The sequence below is a fragment of the Crocodylus siamensis genome, chromosome 3, assembly GCF_052110815.1.
Source record: "Crocodylus siamensis isolate JL-2025a chromosome 3, ASM5211081v1, whole genome shotgun sequence".
Taxonomy (NCBI): Eukaryota; Metazoa; Chordata; order Crocodylia; family Crocodylidae; genus Crocodylus; species Crocodylus siamensis.
In genome coordinates this window covers 111,102,816-111,130,713 of record NC_143397.1, presented here as the reverse complement: position 1 = coordinate 111,130,713, position 27,898 = coordinate 111,102,816, and the positions used below count along the sequence as shown (strand labels likewise).

At 49.0% G+C, this 27,898-nt stretch overlaps 2 protein-coding genes and 1 long non-coding RNA gene across 8 annotated transcripts in view; 2 read left to right on the top strand and 1 right to left on the bottom strand.

The window, feature by feature from the left end:
- Positions 1-17,407, top strand: part of CORO2A (coronin 2A) — a 97,901-nt gene extending 80,494 nt beyond the window's left edge. For both annotated transcript variants that reach the window (XM_090038977.1, XM_090038978.1), the window contains exons 4-12: positions 1,199-1,348; positions 2,482-2,661; positions 3,229-3,345; positions 4,662-4,766; positions 5,910-6,006; positions 7,304-7,416; positions 8,588-8,678; positions 8,946-9,214; positions 11,253-17,407. In XM_090038977.1, coding sequence (XP_089895103.1) covers positions 1,199-1,348; positions 2,482-2,661; positions 3,229-3,345; positions 4,662-4,766; positions 5,910-6,006; positions 7,304-7,416; positions 8,588-8,678; positions 8,946-9,214; positions 11,253-11,384 — 1,254 coding nt within the window. In that variant the 3' untranslated portion in view covers positions 11,385-17,407. The remainder of the gene's footprint in view (positions 1-1,198; positions 1,349-2,481; positions 2,662-3,228; positions 3,346-4,661; positions 4,767-5,909; positions 6,007-7,303; positions 7,417-8,587; positions 8,679-8,945; positions 9,215-11,252) is intronic.
- The window catches only part of LOC149868667 (uncharacterized), a 75,387-nt gene extending 56,373 nt beyond the window's left edge, over positions 1-19,014 (bottom strand). For both annotated transcript variants that reach the window (XR_016441298.1, XR_016441299.1), the window contains exon 1: positions 18,900-19,014. This is a non-coding gene — a long non-coding RNA (uncharacterized LOC149868667). The remainder of the gene's footprint in view (positions 1-18,899) is intronic.
- IDUA (alpha-L-iduronidase) overlaps positions 17,611-27,898 on the top strand; it is an 88,458-nt gene continuing 78,170 nt past the window's right edge. The window contains exons 1-2 of one of the 4 annotated variants that reach the window (XM_090038974.1): positions 17,611-19,388; positions 25,974-26,114. In XM_090038974.1, coding sequence (XP_089895100.1) covers positions 19,249-19,388; positions 25,974-26,114 — 281 coding nt within the window. In that variant the 5' untranslated portion in view covers positions 17,611-19,248. Of the gene's footprint in view, positions 19,543-25,973; positions 26,115-27,898 lie in introns of all 4 variants that reach the window. The other 3 variants (XM_090038973.1, XM_090038975.1, XM_090038976.1) reach the window with 3 other exon arrangements.

Below are 27,898 nucleotides of genomic sequence, written 5' to 3'. Positions count from 1 at the left end.
CTAATGTCTCCCAGGAGAGCTCATTCTCCAACTGCCAGACTATAGACATGCCTGATTATGGGGACTCTGATAGAGCTGGACTGCTGGGCCACCAAGATTTCAAGAGTCCTACAGATAGAAGGAGAGTAAATCAAAAGGAGCTTGTAGTTCAATGACTTTCTGTGATTAAGTTTAATGGTTAGAGCACTCAGCTTGGATAGGGGGTTTCTTCATTAGGCCATCAATGGATAGAAATGAGCAATAGGTATAGGACAGGGGACCAGAACTTGCCTCCACACAAGTGAATGCCAGCTTGGCACAAAAATTGACAGCAGGACATAAAATCATCGAAAATTAAGGTCAGTGGAGGACAATTCCTAACTAGATCATTGTAGCCTGGGCCAAGCTGGATTAGTGTGGAGTGGCTCCTTGGCACTGCCTTTTTGGTGGACAAATTGGGAAGAAAATTCAGCAAAGAACAGCAAAAATTATTAGCAGTCTGGGAAACATGGCCTATGAGAAACAGTTGGAAGAACTAGGATTATTTAATCAGGAGAAGAAAAGATTGAGGGGGAGATTTGATAACCATCTTCAAATACCTGAAGGATAGTTATATAGATATTGTATATAGAGTTATACAGAAAAAATATTGAATTATACAGGAGACAAGACAAGAAATAACAGTCTTAAATTACAACAAGGGACATTTAAGACGGAAAAATGTTCTAACTGTGAAGGTGGTTCAGCACTGGAACAGGTAACCCAGAGAGATAGTGGAGTCTCCATCCCTGGAAGTTTTTAAGAGCATGTTAGACAAATACTTGTCTGGTATGCTTTATACTACGATGATCCTGCTGTGACCAAGGGGCTGAACTAGATGAACTCCTGAGGTCCCCTCAGGCTCTTTTCCATAATTCATTGAATTGGTTAAATGATATGTGTGGAGGCCAATGTCAAATGCTTTCTGGTCCAATTCAAAACTACTTGGAATAAAGGGGAAGCCCTGCTTTGAATGTGCTAGTTGCTGGGCTAGCTCCCAAGTATCTTGGCAGTGTCCTGAGAGAAATATCAGGTCTCGGGACCATGGGTTCCCCTAATTTGACATCAGTGGTGCTGATGATTTACTTGACCAGGTTTTAGTGATAGATTGCCTCATACCAGCACAGATATCGGGTGATACAACACCATATTTATGCAAAGACCTTTTTGTGCCATGCAGGTCAAGATCTGGGACATCCCCAAGCATTTGCTAACAAGAAACATCACCAACGCAAAGAAGGAACTCCTCGGCCATGCACGGAGGGTTGGCCTCATCGAATGGCACCCCACTGCCAATAACATCCTCTTCAGCTGTGGTTATGACTATAAGGTTTGTTGGTATCCAGCAAGGCCCCAAGGCGCTATTCCCTGCTCCAAATGGTAGCGTGCACAGCTGAGCCTTGCACAGTGGAGGTGGGGCCTGCAGGTGTTTGCAAGGGGAAAGCTCTGCCCCATATATGCTCTGCTTCTGCAGAATCATTTTTATTGGTACACCTCCCTGTCATTGTCTTTTCAAAGAGAGGTCCAAGGCCTGTCAAGCTGCGTGGGGAAGTTCTCCAGAAGTAGCCCTACTCTGTCCTGTGGTTCCCTCAAGGAGAAGAGGTCATGGGCTGGAAGTCACTGGGGAGGAGGTTGAGGGCAAGTTGATGGTCTTGGCTTGAAGGGCCAAGGCTGGGGTTTTACAAGCAGGGTGAACTGGACCTCCTCAGCCTCTGTGGGTCTCAGTGGTTTGAGTCAGACTAGCTCTCAGAAGCAGTAGAACAAGACAGGCTGGGAAATGTAAAAACGTTGGTGATGGAAAAAAATGAAGGTAAAAAAGGGGCACAGAAAGGTAAATAGGAAACAGAAAGTGTGTCTACATATGTATTTAATATTGTTTCTAGGCATGCCATCTGCATGTGTGCCCAGGCCCACAGCATGTTGTACCAAGTTGGAGCAGCCCTGGCTGTCAGGGAACCTGGGGGGTTGGTTTGACAGCTGCTCCCCCTGGCTCAGCATATGGCAGAGGGGTTGACTGGGGCATGAGGGTGCTTCAGTGGGTGGGAACTAGTCAGCAGGCAGCCCCCGCACTGAAGGACCCTTGTGCCCCAGCCAGCCAGGGCAGCATCTACATGTGTGCTGCTGCTGAGTTTTTTACTTCACAGCAAGATAGTACCTGTATTTACAAGTACTATCCTGCACTGGAGTAAATTAGTTTACTCCAGCTTAATAGGGGTGCACATGTAGATGCGCAACATTTATGGCAGAGCTAATTAGTCTACTTTGCAATAAACCTTTCATATAGCTCCAGTAGCTTTCATATAGCTTTCATATAGCTGCAGTAAACCTTTTGTATAGCTCCTTTCATACAGTTCCAGTATGTCCACTCAGATCTCGCTGATGGAACAGCCATTTTTCTTGCGTTTACTGTAAAATGAACAAGTTCAAAGGGAAAGGGCTTGAGAACTTATTTGTTTGCTTCAGATTATGATATGGAGCCTCGACACAAAGGAGACGGTCATTCAGAATCCAGTGAAGATCTTTGATTCTCACAAGGATGTGATCCTCTCCATGTCATTCAACATGGATGGCAGTCTGCTAGCCACAGCTTGCCGAGACAGAAAGATACGGATTTTTGAGCCTCAGACAGGCACAGTTGTACAGGTATGCTGGGGTCAGAAACTTGAATCCAGTGTGGCTGACTTTGTGAGTCCTCTTCTGTCAAGGTTTATTGAACATTGGGAAGGCTGCACTTGTGTGCAGATGGCAGAAGGGAGATGAGCTTTCATTGGGAGAACCAGGAGGTGATCATTCCTATAAACAAGGTGCAAGTGCCAGAGAGAATCCTGGAGCAGACTGACCAGTGAATTCTGGCTCTGCTCCAAGGCGATTCCTAGTGTCACAAAACAGCCATGACTTTGGGACTGTCCTCTTGGAAACCAGCTCATGGACTCCTTCCTAATCCAGAAATGAAAAAGCTGCATCCATATAAACTAATTAACTCGGAGGTAATTAGTGTTGTTACTGCTAAGAAGCACCATGCAGATTGGTTCCACTGCTTCTGGTTTAGGAGGCAGCACTCTGGGAGCAGTGCAGTTTGTGTGAGGCAAAGATTAATTTACCAGAGAGATTGGATTCCTCCAAATGTCAGATGACAATGGGAAAAAGATTTCTTTCCACAATGTACTGTTCACTTTGGAAATCACAGTAACATGCCATCTCTCCCTACAGGAAGCCAGCTTCAAGTCTCACAGAGTGAATAAAGTTTTGTTTCTAGGAAACATGAAAAAGCTGCTTTCTACTGGCACATCCCGGTGGAATAATAGGCAGATAGTCTTATGGGATCAGGTGAGTCAGACCAGCAGCCCAATATATTCACATTCACAATTTTCTGGACTTTGTAACTGTCATGTTAACAGTTGTACCTACCAAATACCCAGTAATTAATTTGTAGCCAGTGTTCAGAGGCATCTATCCAGGTAAAAGCTCTTTGTGAGTCATCATTTGGTTTGTACCATATTATTAAATGCAAGTGAACATAGCTTGGAAGCAGAGAAATTACTCAAAGTAGTGAGACACAGGAACAAGGCAGACAGCAATCAACTGGAGGTACAGGGCTGTTCCAAGGACCTTGAGGGTTTTGGATGCAGTTCTTAGTTCTTGGTACCATTGCCCTCAATGCCAAAAAGTCTACTGTTTCCCACTGGAGCAGAATTGAGCCCCACATTGGGTCGGTAGGGCTTCAAGGGAGGAAAGTATCTGCTGTTTAGTTTTGGCAGTGCGTTGCACTTAATCATTTGGAGAACATTTACCCCAATCTACTGGCAAGGCATGTGCCTCCTGTCAAGATGGGTGCTGGTCAAGAAAGGATATTTTAGTGTCGCATCATTAACTGGAGAGCAGTGAAGGGGCTGTTCCATCACTGGTGTGTGCAGCTTTCCATTAGATGGCCACCTGTGCTACTGGATACAGTGTCCACAAGAAGGAGGTGCTGCTGGAGCAATGTCCATCCCAACAACATGCTAGCCAGTTCTTCTTGGCCATGGTGCTGAGCTTGTCCTAAGCAGGCTCGTCTCTGGTAGGTCTGCCCCAGGTGATGGCAGTGGTGGCTCTGCAGAGTCACAAGCCTGTATCCTCTGTGCCAAGTAACTTGTTTGTGACCCTTTGCCAATCTCCCTGTGGCTGGTTTGCTGGGTAGTGAGCAACTCCTCCCAGCAGCTTTGCCACTCCAGCTACCCTTCAACTTTGCCCTGGTAGCAGAACCCTTCAGGCTCATTCAGGCTCACCTGCTTTGTGAGGGGGGATGTGCCAGTTTCCTACATTGCACAGACCTTGGGCCCAACCAGCACCTTCCTAGACCCCTCACAAAATGCTCTGCCCCCCATGTAGGTGCTTGTCTAGTGAACACCTTTGAGCTGATACCTCCATACAAGGAGCCAGGGTGGCTTGTCCCCACCATTATCTTGAGGGATTCCAGGATGTGGCCTGTTGTCTTGACAGCTCTCGCTCTAGGAGGGACAGGACAGGGTCCTTATCAGGGAGTTACACTCTGTCTCTTGGACCAGGGCATTTGGGTTGATCCATGTCCACGTCCTGTGAGAAGAAGCTCCTCTCTGAGGTCATTTCTGATGGGAGTTGTTTTGTCTCTCCTTTTTTATGCCCAGGGTGATCTTTCGGTGCCTTTATTGGAGGAGGATCTAGATGGCTCCTCAGGGCTGCTCTTCCCTTTTTATGACTCAGATACAAACATGCTATACGTTGTGAGCAAGGTAAGTGCTTTTCCTTGGAATTGATGTTAGCATAGTTGGTTATGCTCCCTGCTAGGGGCTGCTGCTTTAAATCAGTTTGCATGTTACGAGACTCATGCCTTGATGCTTTAAAAAGGTTTTCAACTAAATGTGAGGATACCTCTTGGCAGACAGACAGACAGACGCAAAGGATGAAATCAAGTCTCCCCTTCCCACAGATGGGCCTGTGCTAGAAATGGGAAGAAAGGCAGTATAGTTGTGGCAGCAGAGAGCCAGCTTTTAGATGAAGCATGGTCACTTATGATTATATTGCACTGCTGAGAGCTGGGGTCTGCACTTGATGACAAGGTGAGCCCTTCCAGTCACTTCCCAGTATACTCTGCACTCCCAGGTCCCCGAGTCAGTTTTCACCAGTATCACATGGGCTTACAGCACTCAGATGCCTGCCCAGAGGGACCAGATCCTGCAAATGCAGCCTTATGTCAAACATGTGAGCTGAAGACATGGTCTTCCGTGGGAGGACTTAGAGGTGTAATGTTGGGTAGGTGCATGAGCTTTTGCAGGATCAGGGTCCAGGTGAGCCAAGGTCTTCAACATGTCTGTCATCTACTCCTTGGAGGGGCCATAACAAACCCACAAACAAGGGTGGATCTAGTATTTTGAAAAAGAGGGTGCGGATGGTATGGTGCATAACGATATGGTATGGTGCAACACAACCCATATTTTTCTCCAGGTAAAAAGAAACTAAAAACTAAAATGCCTAGTTATGTACAAACTCATGCCATGACAAGATTTGAGGCTTAGGGAGTTTTGCAGGTGGATCCAGTGGTAGCACATGGGGCGCAGTCTTTGTTCAGCCTTGCAGTCTTGCATAATTGCCATGGGATGGGGCCAGATTCCATGGCAAGGCACATTTATTTGGACAGCAGGTTGAATTTGGTCATTTCAGAGCTTTTGACCTCAGTTAAAATGGGAAATGACACCATAAAGCCAATTCCTCATGGGAGTGAGGAGGTTAAAGCTGGTATTCACAGAGAAAGGGCTCCCTTCTTGTTCACTGGAATGGCACTTGGAGTCAACCCTTTCTTGAGTCCTCCTCTGTGCAGTGGGAGCTAAGCCAGGCCTCGCTAAGCCAGGCCTCGCATTGATTCTCCTTGTCTCCAGGGTGATGGGAACATTCGCTACTATGAAATAAGCATGGAGAAGCCATACCTGAACTTCCTGATGGAGTACCGTTCCCACATACCACAGAAAGGCATTGGTGAGTGTGTGGCCTGGATCGCTAGCATAGCTGTGGGCTTAGCATTTGAGACCATACCAATTTGGGGTCCACAATAACATACTCTGGGGACTAACTCAGACCTCAGCTTTGTGAATGGAATCTGACAGATATAAAAGCTACCGACTGTGTGTGTGTTCTTGGGATTTCCATCTATGTTCTCGACAGCACAGTCCCAAGGGCTCTGAGGCTAGAGGGGCCTATTCTGAACACCACCTCTGAGCTGCAACTCTGTTCCTGGAGGTAGAAAATACACTACACAGCAAGGCACATAGATTTCATAGCCATTAGGGCTGGAAGAGACCTTGCAAAATCATTGGTTCCTGCCCAAAGACAGGAAGTCAGCTGGGGTTAGATCACCCCAGCAAGATAAGCATCCATTTGAGTCACTCTCTGACCCGAGCACTCAAGGAAGAAGGAAACACTGCATTCAGTGCCATGGCAATCAGATGGTTTACAAAAATGTTCTCTAGGCTCCATCTAACAAGCATAGATCCTTATAAGGACACAGTCGCCTAGGGCCCAACCACATATTAAAATTAATGCTGGATAGAAACCAGCTATAAAATTGTTACACATTTTCATGCACTAATTTGGTGGCTGGCTGGCTCTTTTTATAGCTGGATGGACATTTTTATAGCATGATAATTACTCTGCATATGTGGCTGGTCTAAATTTATTCTGTGATTAATCAGTTAATTGTGGGATAATTACTTTGCAAGTGTGGCCAGTCTACATTTATTGCACAGTTAACCAATTCATTACATAATGTATGTAATGTGTGGCAAAAACCCTAGTGGCAGTATTGCCAACTCATGATTTTTAGTGTTGTTCTTAAAGTCTCCACTTCGGGAATGTGAAAAACTTAGCTCTTTCTTTTATATATAGATATATATAACTATATATAAAATAAAAATCTACGTTTTTCACATTCCTAAAGCATAGACTTTAAGAACAATGCCAAAAATTCTGAGAGCTGAGTTGACAACACTGTGTCTAGTTGGATGTGAGTGCATGTTATTGCCACCATTCATGAAGTGCATGACTGTTAGCGCCCTTGTTACTGTTACAGTACTAATAAGCCAAGATGTTGTTAGCGTATCTGTACCAAAACGAATGCCATCTCTCAGCGAGGCATGCTGCTTGTGGTGAGGGAAGCTGAGTCAATGACCTTTGCTTGCTTAAATTCACTTGGAAAAGGGATGGGTTAATCCTCCGTGGTGATTGTTCCCAGCCTGCTCCCAAACCATGCCTGCCATCTGCTGTGCTCTGTCATCAGGGGCCATGCCGAAGAGAGGCCTTGATGTGTCAGCCTGTGAGATCTTCCGATTCTACAAGCTGATCCCAACCAAAAGCCTGATCGAGCCCGTTTCCATGATTGTGCCACGGCGGGTAAGCAGGCCTCTGCCATGCATGTGGGCACATCCACCAGCTCTGATAGAGCACAGCTAAGCAGGAGCTGTATGACCTCTGGGAAAGCCCTTGGGCCTATTCCTCAGCTGAGGTGGGAGATGGGTGCTGCCTGAACCAAAGATTATTTCCTAAGGAAAGACAGCTTGTGATAGCCTGTTACATGGCTTGCAGCTATGGAAGGCTCTTACCTAGCCATGTGTGTGGGACAGATAATGTCACTGTAGTATGTAAGAACATTATAAACTGCTCAGGACCTTTATTGGAATAACACAGTGAAAGGGCCCGCACTGGGGTTTCAGCTCCTTGGAAGGATAAAGTTGCCAGCACCAAGCTTCATGCTGCCATACTGAAGCCTTTCCTGATGTCTGAGCTGGCTAGCCTAAAGCTAGCTTGGAGAGCTGTATGTACCACTGTATACATCCTGGGACTGCAGTGTAGATATCCCAGTCAGGGAGACCAGAACCATTTCGCACCCACATCACTTTAGTTTTCACTTTGGCTGTGACTCTGTAAGCTACTAAATTTACTTCTGTAAACTATTAAATCCCCTGACACCACTCAGTCCAGCTTCCTTGTGAGGAGGCTGTTCTTATGGCAACTGATTACATGAGTCCATGGAGTCCATGATGGGCACCCCAGTGAGTACTTATACCTCTCCATCTCTGCTCCTCAGATATACAGCCCACCTGCTCCTCAGATATAGCTGTCTACAGCAGCCCAGCTCTGCCATCAAGCCACCTAGCTCATCTCTGTGGGTGTCACATCTTTGAGGTTCGCTTTGGGTGCAGTCCCAATCCTTTGAAAACTAGCAGAAGTTCTGCTGCAAGTATTAACAGGACCAGGTTGTCTATATCCATATATTGCTAGGAGAAATATCAGCCTGGAACGTACCTTGTAACACTCTGCTCTTCCAGGCAAGGGGATGTTGTGAATCAAAGCAACAAGGAATTTCTAGGGGAATCATCATCCCAGTAAAGGACAGGCAAGGGGTTTCTGGGTCAGGATGGGTAGAGGTTCCTACCCATTAGGAACCATTACCTGTCAGTGTCTAGGCGGCCCTGCTGAGAAATGGCCCTTTTTTGGCCAGCAAGCTTGGCAGCAGCTGGTGGCCCCAGTAGCAATTTTGTGCATTTTCCCTGTGTGTTTGCAGTCAGAATCTTACCAGGAGGACATCTACCCTATGACAGCTGGGACCCAGCCAGCACTGACATCTCAGGAGTGGCTGAATGGAATCAATAAAGGTCAGGCCTGGGCAGAGGGAGTGGAATTAGAGTCCAACAGCTCTTTGCCTGACTTGCATTGGCATGATGTGTCAAGAGCATTCTGGTTCATTAGCGGCTGGAGAGCTATGCTCTATTAAAAAAAATAAAATTGGTCCTATGACTCAGGGCTGTTGCGATTATGAATGGCCTTTGAGAGTACCTCCAACCTGCAGGTCTCTCCTATTGGGTGAGTACATGCCTGCTCTTTTCAGGAGCTAAAGACCCTGCCCCCCATTTGCTTTACAGGGCCTGTTCTGGTGTCCTTGAGACCAGGCTCTGGGATTGTGAATTCTCTGCCACAATTTCCTGAGCAAAAGCCATCCCAGAAGACCACAGAATCCAACTGGTACCAAAACCAGGAAGAATGGATGCCACGGGAGAAGATCCAAAAGCAAAGCAGTGTCCCAGACAGGAAAAGCCAGAAGAAAATGGAGAGACTACAGGATGATAGCCAGATGCGGCTTTCCAATGGCTTTGATGTGTTTGAATGCCCCCCGCCCAAAACTGAGAATGAGGTCTGGCTGTGTGGAAGCACGGGGGGCCTGGATGTGAGGGTGGGAGAAGGGAGAGAACAACAGGTGACAGCTAGCCCAAACGGCATGCTTCATTTGTGATCCCCTGAGGCCACTGGCTGTCTCTTACATGAATACAGCACACAGCACAATGAGGCAGCCCTGTTACAAGGGGTAGGCTCTCTCTACCCAGGTATTTACAGCTAGTCCTTGTCACTGCTGACTTTAATACATTTCTGCTCTCAACCATACACTAAGGTGATGGTCACCCAGAGGTCCCCTGGATGAAGCAAAAATAAGTATGCTGTAGGCCTTACCTGAGCAAAGCCACAGCATTTTCATTGGTTTCCTCTCTGTAGCTGGTACCTAGCACTGGCTTATTCAGGAGATGGTCCTAACTGAGGATATTCCCAGCTGGACCATTGAAAGACAGTTATTGGCTTTGCTGGCCTTTACGGGCATGCTGCTCTTCAGAAAATCTGGTCACTTGCCCAAATGTGAGAGAGAGGCTTGCCCCTTGGGAGGAGCCCATAAACAAAAGCTTCCCCACAGTATTGTCAGGGGAGAGTGCCCACAGAGCAGGGGTGGGCAAAATATAGCCATAGGCTGGATCCCACCTGAGAAGGTACTTTCTCTGGCCTGCAGTGGGTCCCTTGGTCTCTCCTGGCCCTGGCACCATCCAGCCTGTGGTGCATCCTGCTACCCCGAGCACAGAGTGGGGCTGGGGCAGCTCTGCTGCTTTCTAGGCATCCCAGGCAGTGGCAGCTCCTTCTGGCTGCCACTGAGCTGGCCCCAGCCCCGTGGTACTGGTGGGGACCATGTGCACAGTCCTGACCCCAGCCTGCCCCATGCCTGCTTCTGACTCGGCCTGGCAGAACGGACCAGCTCTGGATCAGCTGGAACCTGCACATACAGCTTTGACCCCAGCTTGCTCTGCACCTGCTCCAGACTCACCCACCCGTGCTGAGCAGCAACAGCAGTGGTGGCAGCTGGGCAGAAGCTGCTGCTTAGTGCAGGGGAAAAGCATCCCTTCCTTTTCACTGCTGCTGGGTCTTCTTGCTGCAGCCGCCCAGAGCCCATGCCTGGGCTGCCCTGCAGCTCCTCTGCACTGCCACCTCTGCTCTGCTGGATAGCCTGGAGGTGAAGGTGACTGTGACAGAGAGGAGCAGCAGGGCAGTCCAGGCACCGGCTCTACGCAGCAACAGCAAGAAGGGCCCAGTAGCAGTGAGTGGCAGGGGCTGCTTTTCCCCCATGCTGAGCAGTAGCTTCTGCCTGGTCACTGCCACTGCTTAGCGTGGGCGTGGGGCGAGTCAGGGCTGGGGCTAGGTGCTGTTGGCAGTGGTGGGGAGGAGCCACAGGGCACACAGATGCCAGACCATTTTGGGGGGGGGTGGGGGTGCTGACCAGCCTGTGGCAGCTCCTCAGAACTGCCTATGTGGCTCTTTGGCCCAAATAATTGCCCACCCATGCCATAGCGTGCAACCTTTTTTGGGCCCTGTTCCTGGCCAATCACAGATGTTGAGACTGGGGCCTCTTAGCATTGGGTATTGAATATGCATCTAGTGAGAGGGATGTTCTTTTCCCCCAAAATAGCTCAGTGTAAGCCAAGAAGACAAAGGGAAGCTTTTTATCTCTGCTGAAGAGATCAGAAACAAAGGCCAAGAGAAGCTGAGGGACATACCCAGGTTACACAGGGAGTTTGACACATAGCCAGGAGCTGGACCCAGATCTCCTGAGTGCTGAATTTTAGCCCTTAGGCCCATCAGTGGAATGGAGTCATAAAGGCAGAAGTATGTGGGAGAGGGGCAGAAACTATTTTTCTGTCTTCCCTTTCTTTTATACTGAGGGAATGTAGCTTTTCAGGAGCCATGGGGTGGGTTGGGGGGTGAATTCAGGTGGCTAAATGAGTACTCTGATGATGGCAGTCATGCCAGAGGATACCTGGCTGATATATTGCTTGTGCCAGCAGGGCTGTGGCAGTGTACTTTATGCCTAGATCTGGTTGTGGCATGAGGGGAACAAGGTGTTGCTTCTTTTCCAGCTGCTACAGATGTTTTACCGACAGCAGGAGGAAATCCGGAGGCTGCGTGAGGTGGTGAGTCAGAGGGATGTCCAAATCAAACAGCTGGAGCTGGAGATCAAAAACTGCCACATGGATGCCGGCAGGTACTGAGGGCATAGGGGTGCCTGTGTGGCTGATGGCACCCGGCAGGCCTATGAGACCCCAGCCACCTTGAGAAAACTGCTCTTTCTAGCTTTGGATTAAGATGGAAGGCATGCGATTGAATGCCCAGTGGCAGTACACAGGCTCACACCCATCTATGGAGCTCGCAGAGGAAACCTGGCTCAAAAAACATGGACAAAGTCTTGGGAGTCTTGTTCTGGCTCTGCACACTCTCCTTTGATGCCTCTGTATGCTGCAGGGTGCTGGAATAAGCAGAAGGGGTACTACAAGCTTCCCAGATCAGCCTGTGCCTGGCAGTGCTGCTCTTGCGGTCCCTGCACTGCTGCCTGGCTATGCAGTGAGGGGGGGGCTGTCAGCACTAGCCAGGTGCTGTGTAGCAGAGCCCATGGGGGTGGCCCACAAACTGCCCATACTGCACAAGGCCTGAGCTACCCTGCACATGGAATAACATCATGTAAGACCCATATGAGGACTGGAGTCTGTGGCCTGTCCCAACAGCACCTCCAGCCCTCCCAGAGTAGGCATCTAGGCCTGGTACTCCTGTCCTTCTCCCATCTTTTCCCTTCAGGCAGGGTCTATTGCTACATCCTGTTTCTTCTGCAACAGCCATTGGCTCCATCGCTACCTCATGCCCCATAACCCAGACACCAGTTAGTCTGTAGCCCTTTCATGCCTCAGCAGCATTTCCCTGACCCTACACTGCTTGTCTCCCATGAAGTACACACACACTGCCATCCACATGCTGTTAGTTGCCTGACTTTTCCACTCTCCCTCGACTGCCTGATGTCAGAGCATCTTGTGGTTTAGCTTCTGCCAAGGCTCAAAGCTCTGTCCTGTGAGCCTCTCTGTGTATACCTGGTGAGAACCCAGGTGTCCTGAGGTTTTCTAGGTCCCTTAGGTGTAAACAGTAGTGTCAATGCAAACCCTAAGGTGGAAGGAAGTGTCCATGGTCTCCTGAACGGTGTGAGAATCAATGAGGCACTCCATTTTACCCAAAGTAATTACTGCTTCACACATACGTGTATGTGTATATGTGCCTGCACTCATGTACACATGGGGTGAGCATGGGCAAGATGGCAGGGCCATGATCTGAGCTCAAACATTTGCCAAGTGTGAGGAATGCTACTGTGTCGCTAGATTAGAACCACTCCACCACAGAGAATTCAGTAGCCAGTGAAGTCAGGGCTGTGTCCTGCCTGCTAGTGTCTCCTGTTGGGGCAAGGCGCTCACTAGCACCAGCTCCCAGAAGGCTGCAGCCGACAGAAAGTGTTTGTCTGTGAGCACTGCAAGAGGACCCACAATAGGTGTGTAATGTAAAGAGACCTCAGCCTTCCCAAAAGCCTCATGCCACTCTAAAAACCAAGAAACTCAGGTGCTAAAGAACAGTCACTTTTATGTTGCTTTGAACAGCCTCCTTTTTCCACTCTCACCAGTGACCATTAGTGTGTGGCCAACTACCCCCACACAAAGACAAAATCCATTTAGAGTTGGCTGCCTTCACCTTCGACACCTCTCTCTGGCATAAAAGCAGACCAGAAATGAGCTACACTGATGCTTGCTTTTTCTGGGGAACTCACTGCCTGACTCCATCTTTCTGTCTGCCCGATACTGTTGTGGAGGCAGCAGTGCCAGCAGAGGTGTTACTGAGCAGCTCCATTCTCAGGGCAGCCATGCAATGCCTGGGGCAGTGCCAGCCACTGCAGTGGGAGCTATTCATTGCTGCTTTGGATGCATCTATTTTTGTGCCCCCTTCACAAAGGTAGTGCCCAGCCCCCTGTTACGCTAACGAGCACCAGTGCTAGGCTCTGTGAAGCTGAGCATCTGGGCTTGTGTGGGTTACTATTTCTCAAGGTGTTACGGATGAAAGAAAGAGCTGATCATCCAAGTTGCCCACCAAATACTTTGGACACATCTACTGTTTGTCTGAACCACATCTGAAACTTCCACACAAGTAATACAGCCATACTTCTTTTTGTAAAAAAATCCCAATCATTTTTAGTTTACAACCAATGATTATGAAAACCGAACAACACATCAGTGACATGACAACATGGATACCTACAGTGTAAGACAATGTAAGGCTGCTTTCTGTCAGTGAAAAGTGTGTTTCATTTGGAGATTTTTTGTTTTTTTTATACAAAAATTATTTAAATTATTTGTCAGCAAAAGTAAAGAAAAGTAATTTTTACCAGGCATTTTTGTTTGTTCTTTTTTTATTAAAATTTTTCTGTATGTGTATGACTAGACAGCTTGGAAACTGGTCAGCAAATGTTTCTTAGCCAATTATGAATGGACTTGTTGATCTCAATGTATACTTGAAAAGATAATCATTGCATTTATTGTTTACTGAAGATCTTTCCAAGAACAAAGGATATCTAATCAGGACTTGAATATGATCTTTTGGATAATACCTCTGCATAAATGTAAACTTTGAACTATATTTCAGCTCAAAGCTGAAATGTAACCATAAATATTTTACAGGAAGACAGATTGGCAGAAATTGTTTTATTATGTTTTATTAAACAGTGCCTAAATATATTTAAAAGATCATTTGTGGCATTCTTCTCAAGAAGACATAATAGAAAACAAGATAAGGAGAAAAGGGCAAATAGATTTGTGCAATGTAAAACAAATGTAATTAAATCAATATCTATCTAGAATTTTACTTTTTAATATATGTAGATTTTGGTTTGATTTTGCTTTTTCTAGTGTTTAATTGCTTAAAGAAAATTTCTAAACCAGAGGACTGATCAGACTTAGAAGGGAGTTTATGTATTTCTGTCTGTGCTCTGATAAATTATTTCCTGAAGTATACTGGGTAATTAAACCTGAAATTATACAGGTGCTTACACTGTTGTTAATACATGTGTGTCTTAACCTTCCCATTTGCCCCAGAGACTGGTGGGGCTGTTCATTTAAGTCCTTCCATACTTTGTTCCTGTGTTGATCCAGCTTCTAATAAACTAAAAACTAACCCAAAGGAATGAACACAGATAGGCTTTTCTCTTCATTTGCTTTTTAACCACTGCACCTGAGTAACTACTATATGGGTACTGAGGTCAAGTTCCCCATCAAAGCGGGTCCACTGTGAAGTAAAAATACAAGATTCCTGGGGCCAGGAAAAGAGAGCCATAATCTAGTGGTTATAGTTCAAAGACCTGAGTTCTGCTGCAAGGACTGCACTCCAAGGACTGATCCAGGCTCAGACTTGCTTTTTCACCACTTTAAAATTAGTGGGGCTGGGTTCATGCCCCTCCTGACTTGTAACCCACACAACATTCAGGAAGCATGAGTATGGCTGCACCTTGCCCAGGTATTGTAAATGGGCAGGCTTCCCTCCTTCCATTCACCCCTACTGGCCTACATGCATAGAGGCCAGGAGGCATGCATTCTGCACCATGCCATCCATGTCCCAGTTCAGCCTGGCTGTATGTGCTGTCTGAAGTGATCCACTCCCAGACTTATTACAGACAGAGAACATGCAGCTTCATCCTGACCAGTTCTGTCATGCACCATAAGGAGGAAAGTGAAGAATGAAGATCTGTTACAATCCTGGCAGCAAGATGAATCATGAGAAACATTACTTCCCAGTGATACTTTTAATTTAAAGTATTTACAAACCAATAAGCAGTCCAACAAGTTGCTGATAACCATCCATAAATATAAGCCCTACCCTCAAGCAGCCAAAACCTCCAAATTCCTTAACCTGCCTATTGTACCATACAGGTGAGTGGAAGGAAAAGTCCTTCAGCAGGGGCTATTTTCTTTTATCTTTTTACCAGCAACTCAGGACTTATGGTAATCATGAGTTAAAGGCCCACTAGTGAAAGGCGAGTGCTATGCAAGACCACAGGGCTCCATACCTTAATGCAAGGGTGGGCAAAATAGGGCTGCCAACTGATTGCATCTGGCTTATGGATGGGTAGCTGTGAACTCATGAAATCTGGCTTGCAGGCAGCCAGCAGCTCTGGCTTCAGCTGCCACATAGTGCTGGGCAGGTCAGTAGGACTCGTTTTGCCCAGTGCTGACATGGTGGCATCAGCTGTGGACCCAACTGCCACCCAAAACCTGCTGGTGACATCTACAGCTGATACCTGGACCCACCTGAAATGCACTAGGTGGATGGAGGCATAAGCTGCAGATGCAGTCAGCAGGTTCCAGGTCAGGGTAGGGCTCAGGGCATGTTACAGCTCTGGCCAGGTTACAAGGGGAGACAGAGAGAGAGAGAGAGAGAGAGAGAGAGACAGAAGTGTGGCCCTCAAGAGGACACCAAAACTGGCTGATGTGCCCAGCCAAAATAATTGCCCAACCCTACCTTAGAGTCTTGCCTGCTGTGCAAGGTGGGTTTGGAAAGTGACTATTCAGGCATAGTAGCCCTGTACATGCTCTTTGCCAAGTGGTAAATGCCCTGAATGGTGCAGGGTGATCAGGCCTTCTCTCCCATCCCCACCACTGTGGATACATAGAAGCACATTCACTGCCTCAAAGAAGAGTAGAATACAAAAAACTCAGATACAAATTCAAAGTCCATCTCCCTTTTGTATAACTTGGCTTTAAAAAATGATTGTACAACTAGACTTTACAAAACAGCAACATTTTCACTCAAGTTCTTAAAAATATATTTTTTTCTGTAGTCATTGCACAAAATTTTCTAAGGTAAAAATATAGTCTACATTTAAAGTAAAAAGGAAAATAAAATCCAGCAAAGCATGGAAGAGACCCCAAAATGTTAAGATTTTATTTATAAGGTTTCATCATGAAGAAAAAAGTGAGAAAGCCTCAGGCTAAACAGGTGACCAATCACCATCATGACTAACCAATAACTGCTCTTCTTGCTGGAAGAAGTCTCACAATAAAACTTAAGACCCCCCTAAACCCACTCGTGAAAGTGCTGTTTAGCTTAGTGTCTGTCTTTCTGAGCAGGTGTCCAACCAGTGGGTGACTGCAGGACATGTGGAATGTGACAGGAACAGCTCTGTGGCTCTTTGGGTTCCCAGGGGCACACCTGACAACTACATGTTCTTTGCTGGTGCTCTGCTTGCTCAGGTTCCTTTCAGTATTGATCAGTTTTTTAAGAACAGCTGGCATCTCAGTCATCTTCATTACCTTCATCATCTCATCGATTCACAATTACAGAGAAGTAGGGATGGAAGAGACCTCCAGAAGTCATCTAATCCAAACTCCTGCCTGAGGCAGGACCATCCCTATCCAAACCACCCCATACAACCATAATCTAAATTCTACATAAGACTACATCAACCCTGCCTCAACATAGACCTAATACCCTAACCTTCCACAGGTAAAGCAGGGGAATCACAGCAGCCAAAGGCCTGCTTCTATAAAATGTCATCAATATACACTCAAGAGGTCCTGGGTAGAGGACCATATCCCCCAGCTACAGAGGAAGGTACAAACACCCCACAGTCCATACCAGTCTGACCATGGTGTAAAACTCCTTGCTTACCCAAAATATGGCAATCGGTCTGACCCTGAACAAAGGGGCTAGACCCTGTAGCCATGAACTTCCAGCTTTGCACCACGCAGGAACACCCCAGTCAAAGTCCCCAACCTTGGCTGTAAGCCAATACCTGATGCCTCTGGGAAAGTGTAAAAACACCCTGACACAGAGCACAAAATGTTGTAGGGGGGTTCTCTCTTCCTCTTTTCCCCCTTCCCACTCTCCTCATCTCTGTAGCACTGAGAAAACTCATTTAGTCATGGCTTTTCAGTAGGGCAAGACAACACCCATATCCCACTATCACTGGATTACACTGATCCACAGCTGAAGTTATACAGAAAGGAGAGGATGAGACTTTCAGGCTACCTAGTTCAATTCACCTGAGAAAGCTTGTAGATTTAAGGCTAGCCTGGGTCCTGATGAGGGAGAGATATGAAGCAACCCTTTACAGGTGCAACCTGCTCTCTGCTAGGAAGGTAGTGTAGGGGTTGGGATTCTGGGTATTCATATGGGAATACAGGGATCTCTCCATCCCACAGCTGATGAGGTACCTTTTGTCTGTGTGTCTGACATATACATTCATGATACAAAGCCAATGAAGAAAGCACATTACGCTGTAGGCTGCTGTAACTCTTCTATCAGCATTCGTTGCTCAGACCCAGATGCTGCCACTGCTTAGGAGGCTCATGTCTACACAGTGCTCCCAATAATTTTCCATGCACAGTGCCCACATAGCATTCCTTACCATATGAAATGAGCTCTCAAGGTACCAGAATTTTCTCATTTTGCTGCATGGAGTGTGGGGCAGCTAACTGGTCCTGGGGATTTAGGTTCAGGGCCCAGGAGCTGAGACAAGCGAGTGTGTCTACACAAGACACTTTACTGCTCAGTAGAGCAGTAAGTATGCATGTCTACATGTGCACACATGTACTGTGCAGTAAACTGCTCTACTTGCAAGTAAATTTGCTACCTGTAAATTTACTCACAAGTAGTTACTGTACAGTAATGCATGTGTATACCCTGACTGGGAACAAATTTACTCCTAGTCAGCTCTGCTGCTAGGGGGTCAGCTTCAGCACAGCTCTACGTCAGCCCCAGGTCCGGGCCCTTAAACGCTCCAGTGCCATGTGGCTGCCAGGGCCATGCTGTCCAGATCTTCAGGGTGTTGTAGGCACCTGCCAGGCCTGCCAGCACCCAGGCCCAGCTGCAGACAGCTTCTGGCTACTGGGGCCAGTTCCACCTGGCTGCAGGTGACACGCAGCAGCCTGCCCGGACCCTGCAGGTGCTGCCTGGCACTGCCTGGTCACACAGCTGCCAGTCTCACACCATACTCCTGTGCTAAGTGCTGCAGGCAGCTGCCCAGGCCCAGCAACACTGGTACAGCCACAGAGGCCCAGAGTTGTTGCAGGAGCCATGCTAGCATCTTCTCTGATGCCACAGACCACCTCCTGGGGCCCCAGCTTGTCATTAGACTGGAGACCTCATGATGCTGTGGGGTGAGGCCGATGCGCTCAGCCAATTTGCATGGGGCAGGCTCTCCAACACTCATATTTATGAAGAGCTGTCAGGTTGTATACAGGAGCATGGGTACGACCAGCTGACATGCCTGTGCTGCATAAAGGTCAAGGCCTTGAGGGCACACTGGGTCACTGTGACTGACCACAACTGTTAGCTGGGGACAGCCTGCAAGTCCATGCCCTTCATATGGCAACTGGATGCTGTTCTCACACATGGGGACCCTGGCCACAGGTGTGTTCTGTACTCCAGAACCAGTGGCTTGCCTGAGCCTACGCTATGGCCTGGCACCCACGGTGACATGTCACCAGGGGAGGCCACCTCGGTCCACCAGCAGTCTGTCCCTCTGAGCTCTCCACCCCCAGCATCCTTCAGCAGCTCTGGGAGTCCAGGCTAGTGCCTGCCCCGCCAGCTCTATGGCCCCAGCCCTGACCACAAAGCCAAGACTATGTCACCACCAGCTGCCAGCAGCTCCAGCTCCACCCTCATCTCGTATGCCCCCCCCCGGGGAGGAAACCTGCCCTACGAACCGGAGGCGACGAGAAGCCTTTGCGCAGTGCCCCGAACCGCCGCCCCCACAAGCCGATCTGCGCTCGGTTTCCTCCAACCGCCGTCCGCGGCTTTGCCGCCGCCACTCCCCGCGCCGGCGTTCGCGCCCGGAAGGCAGGCGGGGGAAACCACTCGGCTGAACAGAGGAGGGTGCTCCCCGCCTCCCGACCGCTTCCCGCAAGCGAGGCTGCTGCTGCGGCAGGGACCTCTTCCCCCTCGGGCTCAGAGGCCGCTCCCGGTCCTGGGTAGCAGGTCGGAGAGTGTCCAGGCGGGAGGCGAGGGCAGGGCCGGGGCAGCACCGACAGCGCCGCGGCCCCGGGCCCCAGACTCATGGCTCCGGCGGGACTCTGGGCCGTCGGGACGCTGCTGCACGTGCTGCTCGGTACGGCCCGCGCCGCCTACGTCATCACCGTGGACGCCTCGCAGAGCCCGCGCGCCCTGAAGCCTTTCTGGAAAAGCGCCGGCTTCTGGTAAGCCAGGCTCGGGGCCCGGCTGCGCATGCGCGCGCGGAGGGAAACGGCGTCTGGAACTGGCTGGCGCCGCGCTTTCGTCCTCGGTGCGGCGCCGCCCGACCGACGTGAGGGGACGGGGCCGCTCCCTTGGCGTCTCCGACCCAGCTCATAGGTATGGGACGGCCCAACGCGGGGGCCGGCTGCCCGCGGCCTCTTTTCGGTGGGCTCCGCCATGAAGCCTGGCGTCCCGCCCCTTCCGCAAGTCACGAGCCTGAACTCGGTTGTGAAGGTCCCCCGTCCCTTGTTCACAGCTAATCGAGGCCTAGTAAACACTGGTTACTAATGCATGACACGTCCGAAAGGTTCCTGGCCCCTTTTCAAAGCTAATCGACACCCAATAAAAGTTCGTTATTAATGCATGACACATCCGCAAGAGAGAGGATTTAATTCGCTGTGCACATTTGCTGATAAGTGTGTACAATAATATCCCGCATCAAGTGCAGAGCTGTAAATGAAGGTCAGGTTAGGATGGGATTATAGGGCAAAATACTTGGGCCACCGAAGTCTTCCTGTCGATGCCACCGGGGACTGCCCCAAAGACCCTGACCATAGTCCTGCCTGGCCCAAAGCATGGTTTGGTCCTGCCAGGCTGCAAACTCACATCCCCCACCACGCCCACTGCACCGAGTATAATGGATGGAATAAGGAATTGGCTTTTGGGCTGAGATTATGACTGGAAATCCTGTTTGGGCCGCCCCACAACATACCTCTGTGGTACTGAGGGACTCTCCCAGACACGTCTGACAAGTCTTGCCCTGTCCAGAGCGCTGTTCGTGCCAGACTGCTAACTGGCAGCCTCCCATGCCCGCTCTACTAAGTATAATGGCTTGAAAAAGAAACTGGCTTTTGGGCTGAGATTATGATTGGAAATTCCTTTTGGGCCACCCCTCACTGTGTACTTGTGGCACTGGGAGACTCTCCTGGACATTCTGGCCAGGGTCTTGCCTGGCCAAAAGTGCAGTTTGTGCGCACCAGGCTGTCAACTGGCAGTCCTCCCTTGCCCACTGTACTAAGTATATGGGCTCAAATAAGGAAGCATTTCTGGCTGGGTTTATGCTTGGAATTCTTTTTTGGGCCACCCCATACTACAGCTCTGTACCACCAGGGGACTGTCCCGGACATCTCTGGCTAGAGACTTGCCCCACCCAAAGTGCGGTTTGGTCATGTCAGGGTGCCCACTGACAGCACTCCAGCCACTGTGCTAAGTATATGGACCCGAATAAGGAACTGGATTTTGGCTGGGATTATAGCTAGAAATCCTTCTTGGGCCACCCGACACCATGCCTCTGTGCCTCCTGGACATCTCTGACCAGAGACTTGCCTGGCCCAAACCATGACTTGGCCATGCCTGGCTGCCAACTGACACCCCACCCCAACCACTCTACTAAGTATATGGGTTTGAATTAGGAACTGGTTTTTGGAATGAGATTATAGACTTCATAGACATTAGGGCTGGAAGGGACCTTGGAAGATCATCGAGTCCAGCCTCCTGCCCCAGGGGTAGGAAGTAAGCAAGGGTCAAAGGATCCCAGCAAGATAGATGTCCAAATGTTTCTTAAAAGAGTCCAGAGGAGGTGCTTGCACCACCTCTGGAGGGAGTCTATTCCAGGCCTTGGGGACTGGGACAGTAAAGAAGTTTTTCCTTATGTCCAGCCTGAAGATGATTGGAAATCCTTCCTGGGGACACCCCACATCATGCCTTTATGCCAGCAGGGGACTCTCTTGGACGTCTCTAACCAGAGACTTGCCCAGCCCAAAGTATGGCTTGGCCGTGCTAGCCTGCCAGCTGACAGCTTCCCATGGCTGCTGAACTAAATACATGAGCTCGAAAAAGGAACTGGGTTTGGATTGCGTTTGGAAATCCCTTTTAAGACACTCCAGACCATGTCTTTGTGGCACCAGGGCAGTCCTGGACATCTCTGATCATGGTCTTGCCTGGTCCAAAGTGCAGTTCATGCCAGGTGTCCACATGACAGCCCCCCCAGACACTGTACTAAGTATATGGGCTCGAATAAGGAATTGGCTTTTGGGTTTGGATTATGGCTGGAAATCCATTTGGGCCACCCCACGCCATGACTCTGTGGCACCAGGGGACCTTCCTGGACATCCCTGACCAGATCTTGCCCAGCCCAAGGCACAGTTTGGCTGTGCCAGGCTGCCAACTGACAGCCTCCTCCCCTACCTCCCCCCACCCGCCACTGTCCTAAGTATATGGGCTTTAATTAGGAACTGGTTTCTGGGCTGGGATTAGAGATGGAAATGCTTCCTGGGCCACCCCACACCATGAGTCTATGGCACTGGGGGACTCACCTGGACATCTCTGGCCAGGGTCTTGCTCAGCCCGAAGTGCAGTTTGTGAATGTCAGGCTGCCAGCTGACAGTGCCCCCATGCCAACTGTACTAAATATATAGGCTCAAATAAGGAACTGTTTTTGGCCGGGTTTATGCTTGGAATTTGTTTTTGGGCCATCCCACACTATGACTTTGTGGCACTGGGAAATTCTACAGGGCAGCCTGGAGAGCGTTGTCCAGCCCAAAGTGCAGTTTGGCTCTGTCATGCTGTCAGCTGAGAGCCCCTGGTCCCCCAGCCCCTGTACTAAGTATAATGGTTTGAATAAGGAGCTCTTTTTGGGCTAAGATTAGAGATAGAAACGCTTCTGGGCCACCCCACACTATGACTCTTGTGGCACTGATGGACTCATCCCGCTATCCCTAAAGTAAAGTGGGCATGGGGGCTGTCAGTTGGCAGCCTGGCAGGGCCAAATCGTGCTTTGGGCTGGGCAAGACTGTGGTCAGGGTTCTTTGGGGCAGTCCCCCAGTGGCATAGACAGGTAGTTTGCAGCAGCCTGAGGAATATTTTGGCTCATAATCCCATCCGAATCTGACCTTCATTCAGGGGTGTGTACCTGATGCAGGATATTATTTTACATATTAATTAGTACATGTGCATTGGTAATGAAATTCTCTCTCTTTAGGATGTGCAATTCATCAGTAACAAGCTTTGATTGGGTCTAGATTAGCTTTGAAAAAGGAACTGGGAACTAGGAATAAGGAATAAAGAACCAGGAATAAGGAACTGGGAATATGCAGCCAGCCTCATCTGCACGTGGCTGTTGCCTGCCGTTGTGGAGCCCTCTTAGTGAGGCTGTGTGGGTGAGGCAGAGAGCGGTGCGTGGCCCAGCTCCTCTCCATGTTAAACGCTTTCAAGCAGCACCGTGGCTTCTGCAACAGCTTTCAGCTGAAAGAAAAGGTCCCCTGTGAGCTGCTCCTAGGGATGATGTGTACGTGGGTCAGAAAACTCCACTCTGCATTGGCTGAACTTTGACCCCTAGTTGTTATTATTCATCCCCTCCAATAAATCACTAGGTCATGCTGACTGAAGTGGTTTAAGGACACCAGGCACATTTTGATGGGTTGCTGCTTACAATAGTGCCAGTGCTTTGCCGGCAAGCCACCCTAGGAAGGACACTAAGGCAGCTTGCAGCAAGAATGAGGATGTTTTTAGGCAGTACCTGTAGGTTGCAGAGGCCTTTGAGAGCCTCATGCCAGACCAGAGGAGTCTCATTCACACTGCTTTGTGGATAAAAAAATCCAAATCATCATTAACAGCAACAGCAAGAGCTTTGAACAGACCATCATGCATTGAAGCTCCATGTTTTATGTTGTATCCTGAGGCAGAAACTTTGCCTGGAATTTTAGATGTTTAAGGTACACATAAATACTTTCACTTACTGAACAGCTCCATATGTTACAATCATCTACTCAGAAGAGTGTAACACCCTCCACTGTTAACATGTGATTTGTTTAAATACCTTCATCCTGAGAATGAATGCTCATTTTCACATAGCTTCATGGATACCATATGCTAATGTAATAGAAGACCTTATTGTAGTGCATTTCTACCAACGGACAAAAATTCAGTTGTGCAAACATTAGCTCTTTACTGGCAGTGTAATCTGTGCTAAGTGCAAGCCTTGAGTCCTGTCTACACTAGTTTCTTCTGTAATTGCTTCGTAATGTAGATACTTGAAAGTTAGTTTGGGGACATATGGCAGTTGAGCAGCACCACATAGCTCAGCTCAGTCTAATTTATCTTGCCGCAAAACCGCATTGGCCTCAGCCCACAGAGGTATTTAGGGATCTAAAGATATTTACTGCAGTGAGAGCCAGGGTGTAGACAGACAACATAGTTGCACTGTAAAGGGAAGTGGGGTAGGGTGGGAAGGGCAGGACATAATATGGTGCATCTGAATCCAGTTTAACTTTCATCTTCCTGCTCCTAACCCACATATATTATTTTAAAACAGTGTAGTTGTATGTCTATCCATGCTCTTATGCCCTCAGGCTCTAAATGCCTATATCAGGGTTTGTCAACCAAAAGTACACATAACCCCAGGGGTACTTAGAAGGGTCTTTGGGATATGTGCGGGTGGATGAGGATGGAGAGCCCCGGGCCATGGTGGCGGTATCTCCCCTGGCACATTTGTCTCTTACCCGGGGGAGTGGGAAGGGTGCACCAGGCACTGCCAGCCCCATACAACACATCACAATACCTCCTTGCCCCCACCCCAGCTTGCTTTCCTGATTGGCTGCTGGGCTGCTGCCCTCAGCTAATAGCCAGTGGTGGGTGCCGGTTGCCATGTGTGACCTCTCCTACAGTTTGCCTATCCCATCGGCCAATGTGGTGACGATCTTCAAGACAGGGAGGAGAGTGGATCCGGCTAACTACAGGCCCATTAGCCTGACTTCTATCCTGGGGAAGATCTTAGAAAAGTTTATTAAGGAGGCCATCCTTGATGGACTGGCCCAGGCTAACATCCTAAGGGATAGCCAGCATGGGTTTGTTGCGGGAAGGTCTTGCTTGACCAATCTCATTTCCTTCTATGACCAGGTGACCTATCACCTGGACAAGGGAGAAGAGATTGATGTCATATATCTTGACTTCAGAAAAGCTTCTGATCTGGTATCCCATGATCACCTCTTGGCCAAACTGGCCAGTTGTGGCCTTGGCTCCACCACGATCCGCTGGCTGGGAAATTGGCTCCGTGGTCGGACCCAGAGGGTTGTAATCAATGGCAGTCACTCATCGTGGTGCCCTGTGACCAGTGGGGTCCCTCAAGGCTCTGTCCTGGGACCCATACTGTTCAACACCTTCATTAACGATGTGGACATTGGAGTCAGGAGTGGACTGGCCAAGTTCGCCGATGACACCAAACTTTGGGGCAAAGCATCCACGCCAGAAGATAGGGGGGTGATCCAGGCTGACCTGGACAAGCTCAGCAAGTGGGCGGATGAGAACCTGATGGTGTTTAACACCGAAAAATGCAAGGTTCTCCACCTTGGGAGGAAAAACCTGCAGCATCCTTATAGGCTCGGCAGTGCTATGTTGGATAGCACTACAGAAGAAAGAGACTTGGGGGTCATCATTGACCACAAGATGAACATGAGCCTGCAATGCGATGCTCCGGCTAGTAAAGCGACCAAAACGCTGGCTTGCATCCATAGATGCTTCTCGAGCAAATCCCGGGACGTCATTCTCCCCTTGTACTCGGCCTTGGTGAGGCTGCAGCTGGAGTACTGCGTCCAGTTTTGGGCTCCACAATTCAAAAAGGATGTGGAGAAGCTTGAGAGAGTCCAGAGGAGAGCCACGCGCATGATCAGAGGTCAGGAAAACAGATCTTACGATGACAGGCTGAAAGCCATGGGACTCTTTAGCCTGGAAAAGCGTAGGCTCAGGGGTGATCTGATGGCGACCTGTAAGTTTATCAAGGGTGACCACCAGGATCTGGGGGAACTTTTGTTCACCAGAGCGCCCCAAGGGATGACGAGGTCGAACGGTCACAAACTCCTGCAAGACCGTTTCAGGCTGGACATAAGGAAGAATTTCTTTACTGTCCGAGCCCCCAAGGTCTGGAACAGTCTGCCAGCGGAGGTGGTTCAAGCACCTACATTGAACACCTTCAAGAGTAAATTGGATGCTTATCTTGCTGGGATCCTATGACCCCAGCTGACTTCCTGCCCTTTGGGCAGGGGGCTGGACTCGATGATCTCCCGAGGTCCCTTCCAGCCCTAATGTCTATGAAATCTATGAAAATCCCAGTACCACCACTATGCGCAACCCTGGGGGGGCATGGGGGTGCGGATCGCCAGATCTGCATGTGAGGCAGGGCGGCATGGCGTGGGCTGGGGTTGTGCTAGGCTGTTCCTGGTGGTGGGGCTGGGTCATGCTGCGCTCAGGGCAGGCAGTGGTGGCGCTGGGAATGGGGTCAGAGAGCCATGGCAAATTCTGGAGTGGCTGCATCCCCTCCTGTAGCCCCATCCCAGGGTTTAGTTTTGGGTTTAGCACCAACACCGTATGTGACCTTAGACAAATCATTATGTATCAGTTTCGCCTTGGTCTTGAGTGTGATTACTACTGTAAAGAGTTTAATATTCTTACTGGGTATATATATGGGCTTAGTACAATGAGGCCCCAAGATTGGTTGGGGCATCTAAGTGTTAATGTGATGCAGTGTAATAAATTTCATTTTTTTCTCTCCATAGTCCTCCTCTACCGCACAGCAGAGCTGATATTTTTAACCTCAGTAAGGACCAAATCATTAACCTTGCATACATTTCTTCAGTACCACATGGTGGCATTGAACAAGTTCGAATTCACTGGCTACTGGAACTAATTACAGTCAAGTAAGTGAGCACTTCTAAATCTTAAAACATGAGAATGGAATATGTTATCAAAGCAGCTTACTACTCCACCATCATGTGCTATTTTTTTTAATATTTGCTTTGATTCAGAGACCTGTAGATAGCTCTAGCTTGTACTCAGTTTGGAGTATCTATACGGGTATGATTGACTGAAGAAGGTATGCACAGTTAGCATGGTTGCTCTTCCTTTGAAGCTAGGAAATGTCCCTATGGCATGAGCAATTTGGGACTGCAAGATAATAAAATACAGTGCTAGAAGGCGGAGGGGGGCTATGGGATGGGCTACAGCCACCCCAAAATTCACTGTAGCCCCCCTGTACCTGTCCTTCCCAGTGCCACCGTTGCCCGCCCTGCCTTGCTCTGAACACAGCCCTGATCCAGCCCCCACCAGGAAGCACCCAGTGCAGCCTCTGGTTCCAGACCACAGGGGCAGCCCACCCTTGCTCCGCACACAGATCAGAGGAGTCACATGCCCCTCAGTCCTCCCTTGGGGGGGGCATGCAGTATTGGGAGCCACCCCTTCTCCCCTCCCCGTAGAAAAACCACAGCTCCATCTCCTATGCCCTGCCCTGGCTGGGCAGCACCTGCCCCTGTCCCAGCCCTACTCCCTCCCTCATAGTGGGGGCCTCAATCTGTGTCCCCCACATGCCTCTCCTCCTCCCCCCCGCATAACCCCAACAGACTTACCAGACAGATGCTGCTCTCCAAGCTGCTGTGCTTCACTCCTGGTCATGTTTGTGTTGCATCTGCACACATGCATGTAGCATGTATTGGCGACATTATTGGTCACATCAGCCCAAAAAAGCCAATTGCTGATAATGCCAATTTTCTTTTAATCAGTGCTGATATGATATGGACCAATGTATCAGTGCACCTCTAGCTGTATTTACATTTCTTTGTTTCTCTGAACCAGATATCTTGAGGGCTTGGAAGGCTTGGGAAAGCAAGAGGGAGGATTTGTTATCTCCTTTTACTCCCTCTGACCTGTTACTTTTTCTGCTCTGGTTTATGGGTTTTTCTGACAAGGCTGCTTTGTTTTTACAAATCAGCTAGGCAGAAATACATCTATTATAGCAAAATAACATTTAATACTTTTGGTCATGCACTACTTCTGATATTTTAAGATACAATCATAATGTAATGTGTTGTTTAATTATGCTTTGTTAGATGTGTTACTGTTAGGTGTTTGCTGGCCAAGTTAGTTGTTAGATGTATTGATGTTAGGTGTTGTGTTAGGTGTTTGCTGGCCAAGCTAGTTGTTACATCCACAAAAATGCACACTCCAAGTCACTCAGGCACAGGCTTTGAGGCCTTCTGCTGTTTAGCTACACTTTGCAGCTTGTCACTGCTACACAGGTTAAGTTTAGGTACAGAGGGCATGGCTTACACAACAGGCAGGTCTCCAAACCAGAATCACTAACAAGGGTCCAAAGCAGACAGTTATGGCTATCTGGGACAGGTGGGTTGCTGGGAAGTCAGCCTGCCTTCCCCACTCCCTTCCCAGGCCAGAAAAGGCCTGACTCTGGGCAGCACTTGCTGCCCACACAGCCCCCCATTTGACCTCCTGCAGGCCAGCCTATTTCTTGTCCTCTACCCAAGGCCATGGCGCCCAGACTCGGGGGGCAAGGGACTTTTGGCTGACTGGCACATGGAGCTGGTGATACCCCTGCCATCCACCCAGGGGGCCTCTCCAGAGAGGTGCCCCAGGGCCAGCCCCCCCCGAGTGTACCCCTGCTGAGAGTGTTCCAGGAGTGCTGAGGAGCTGA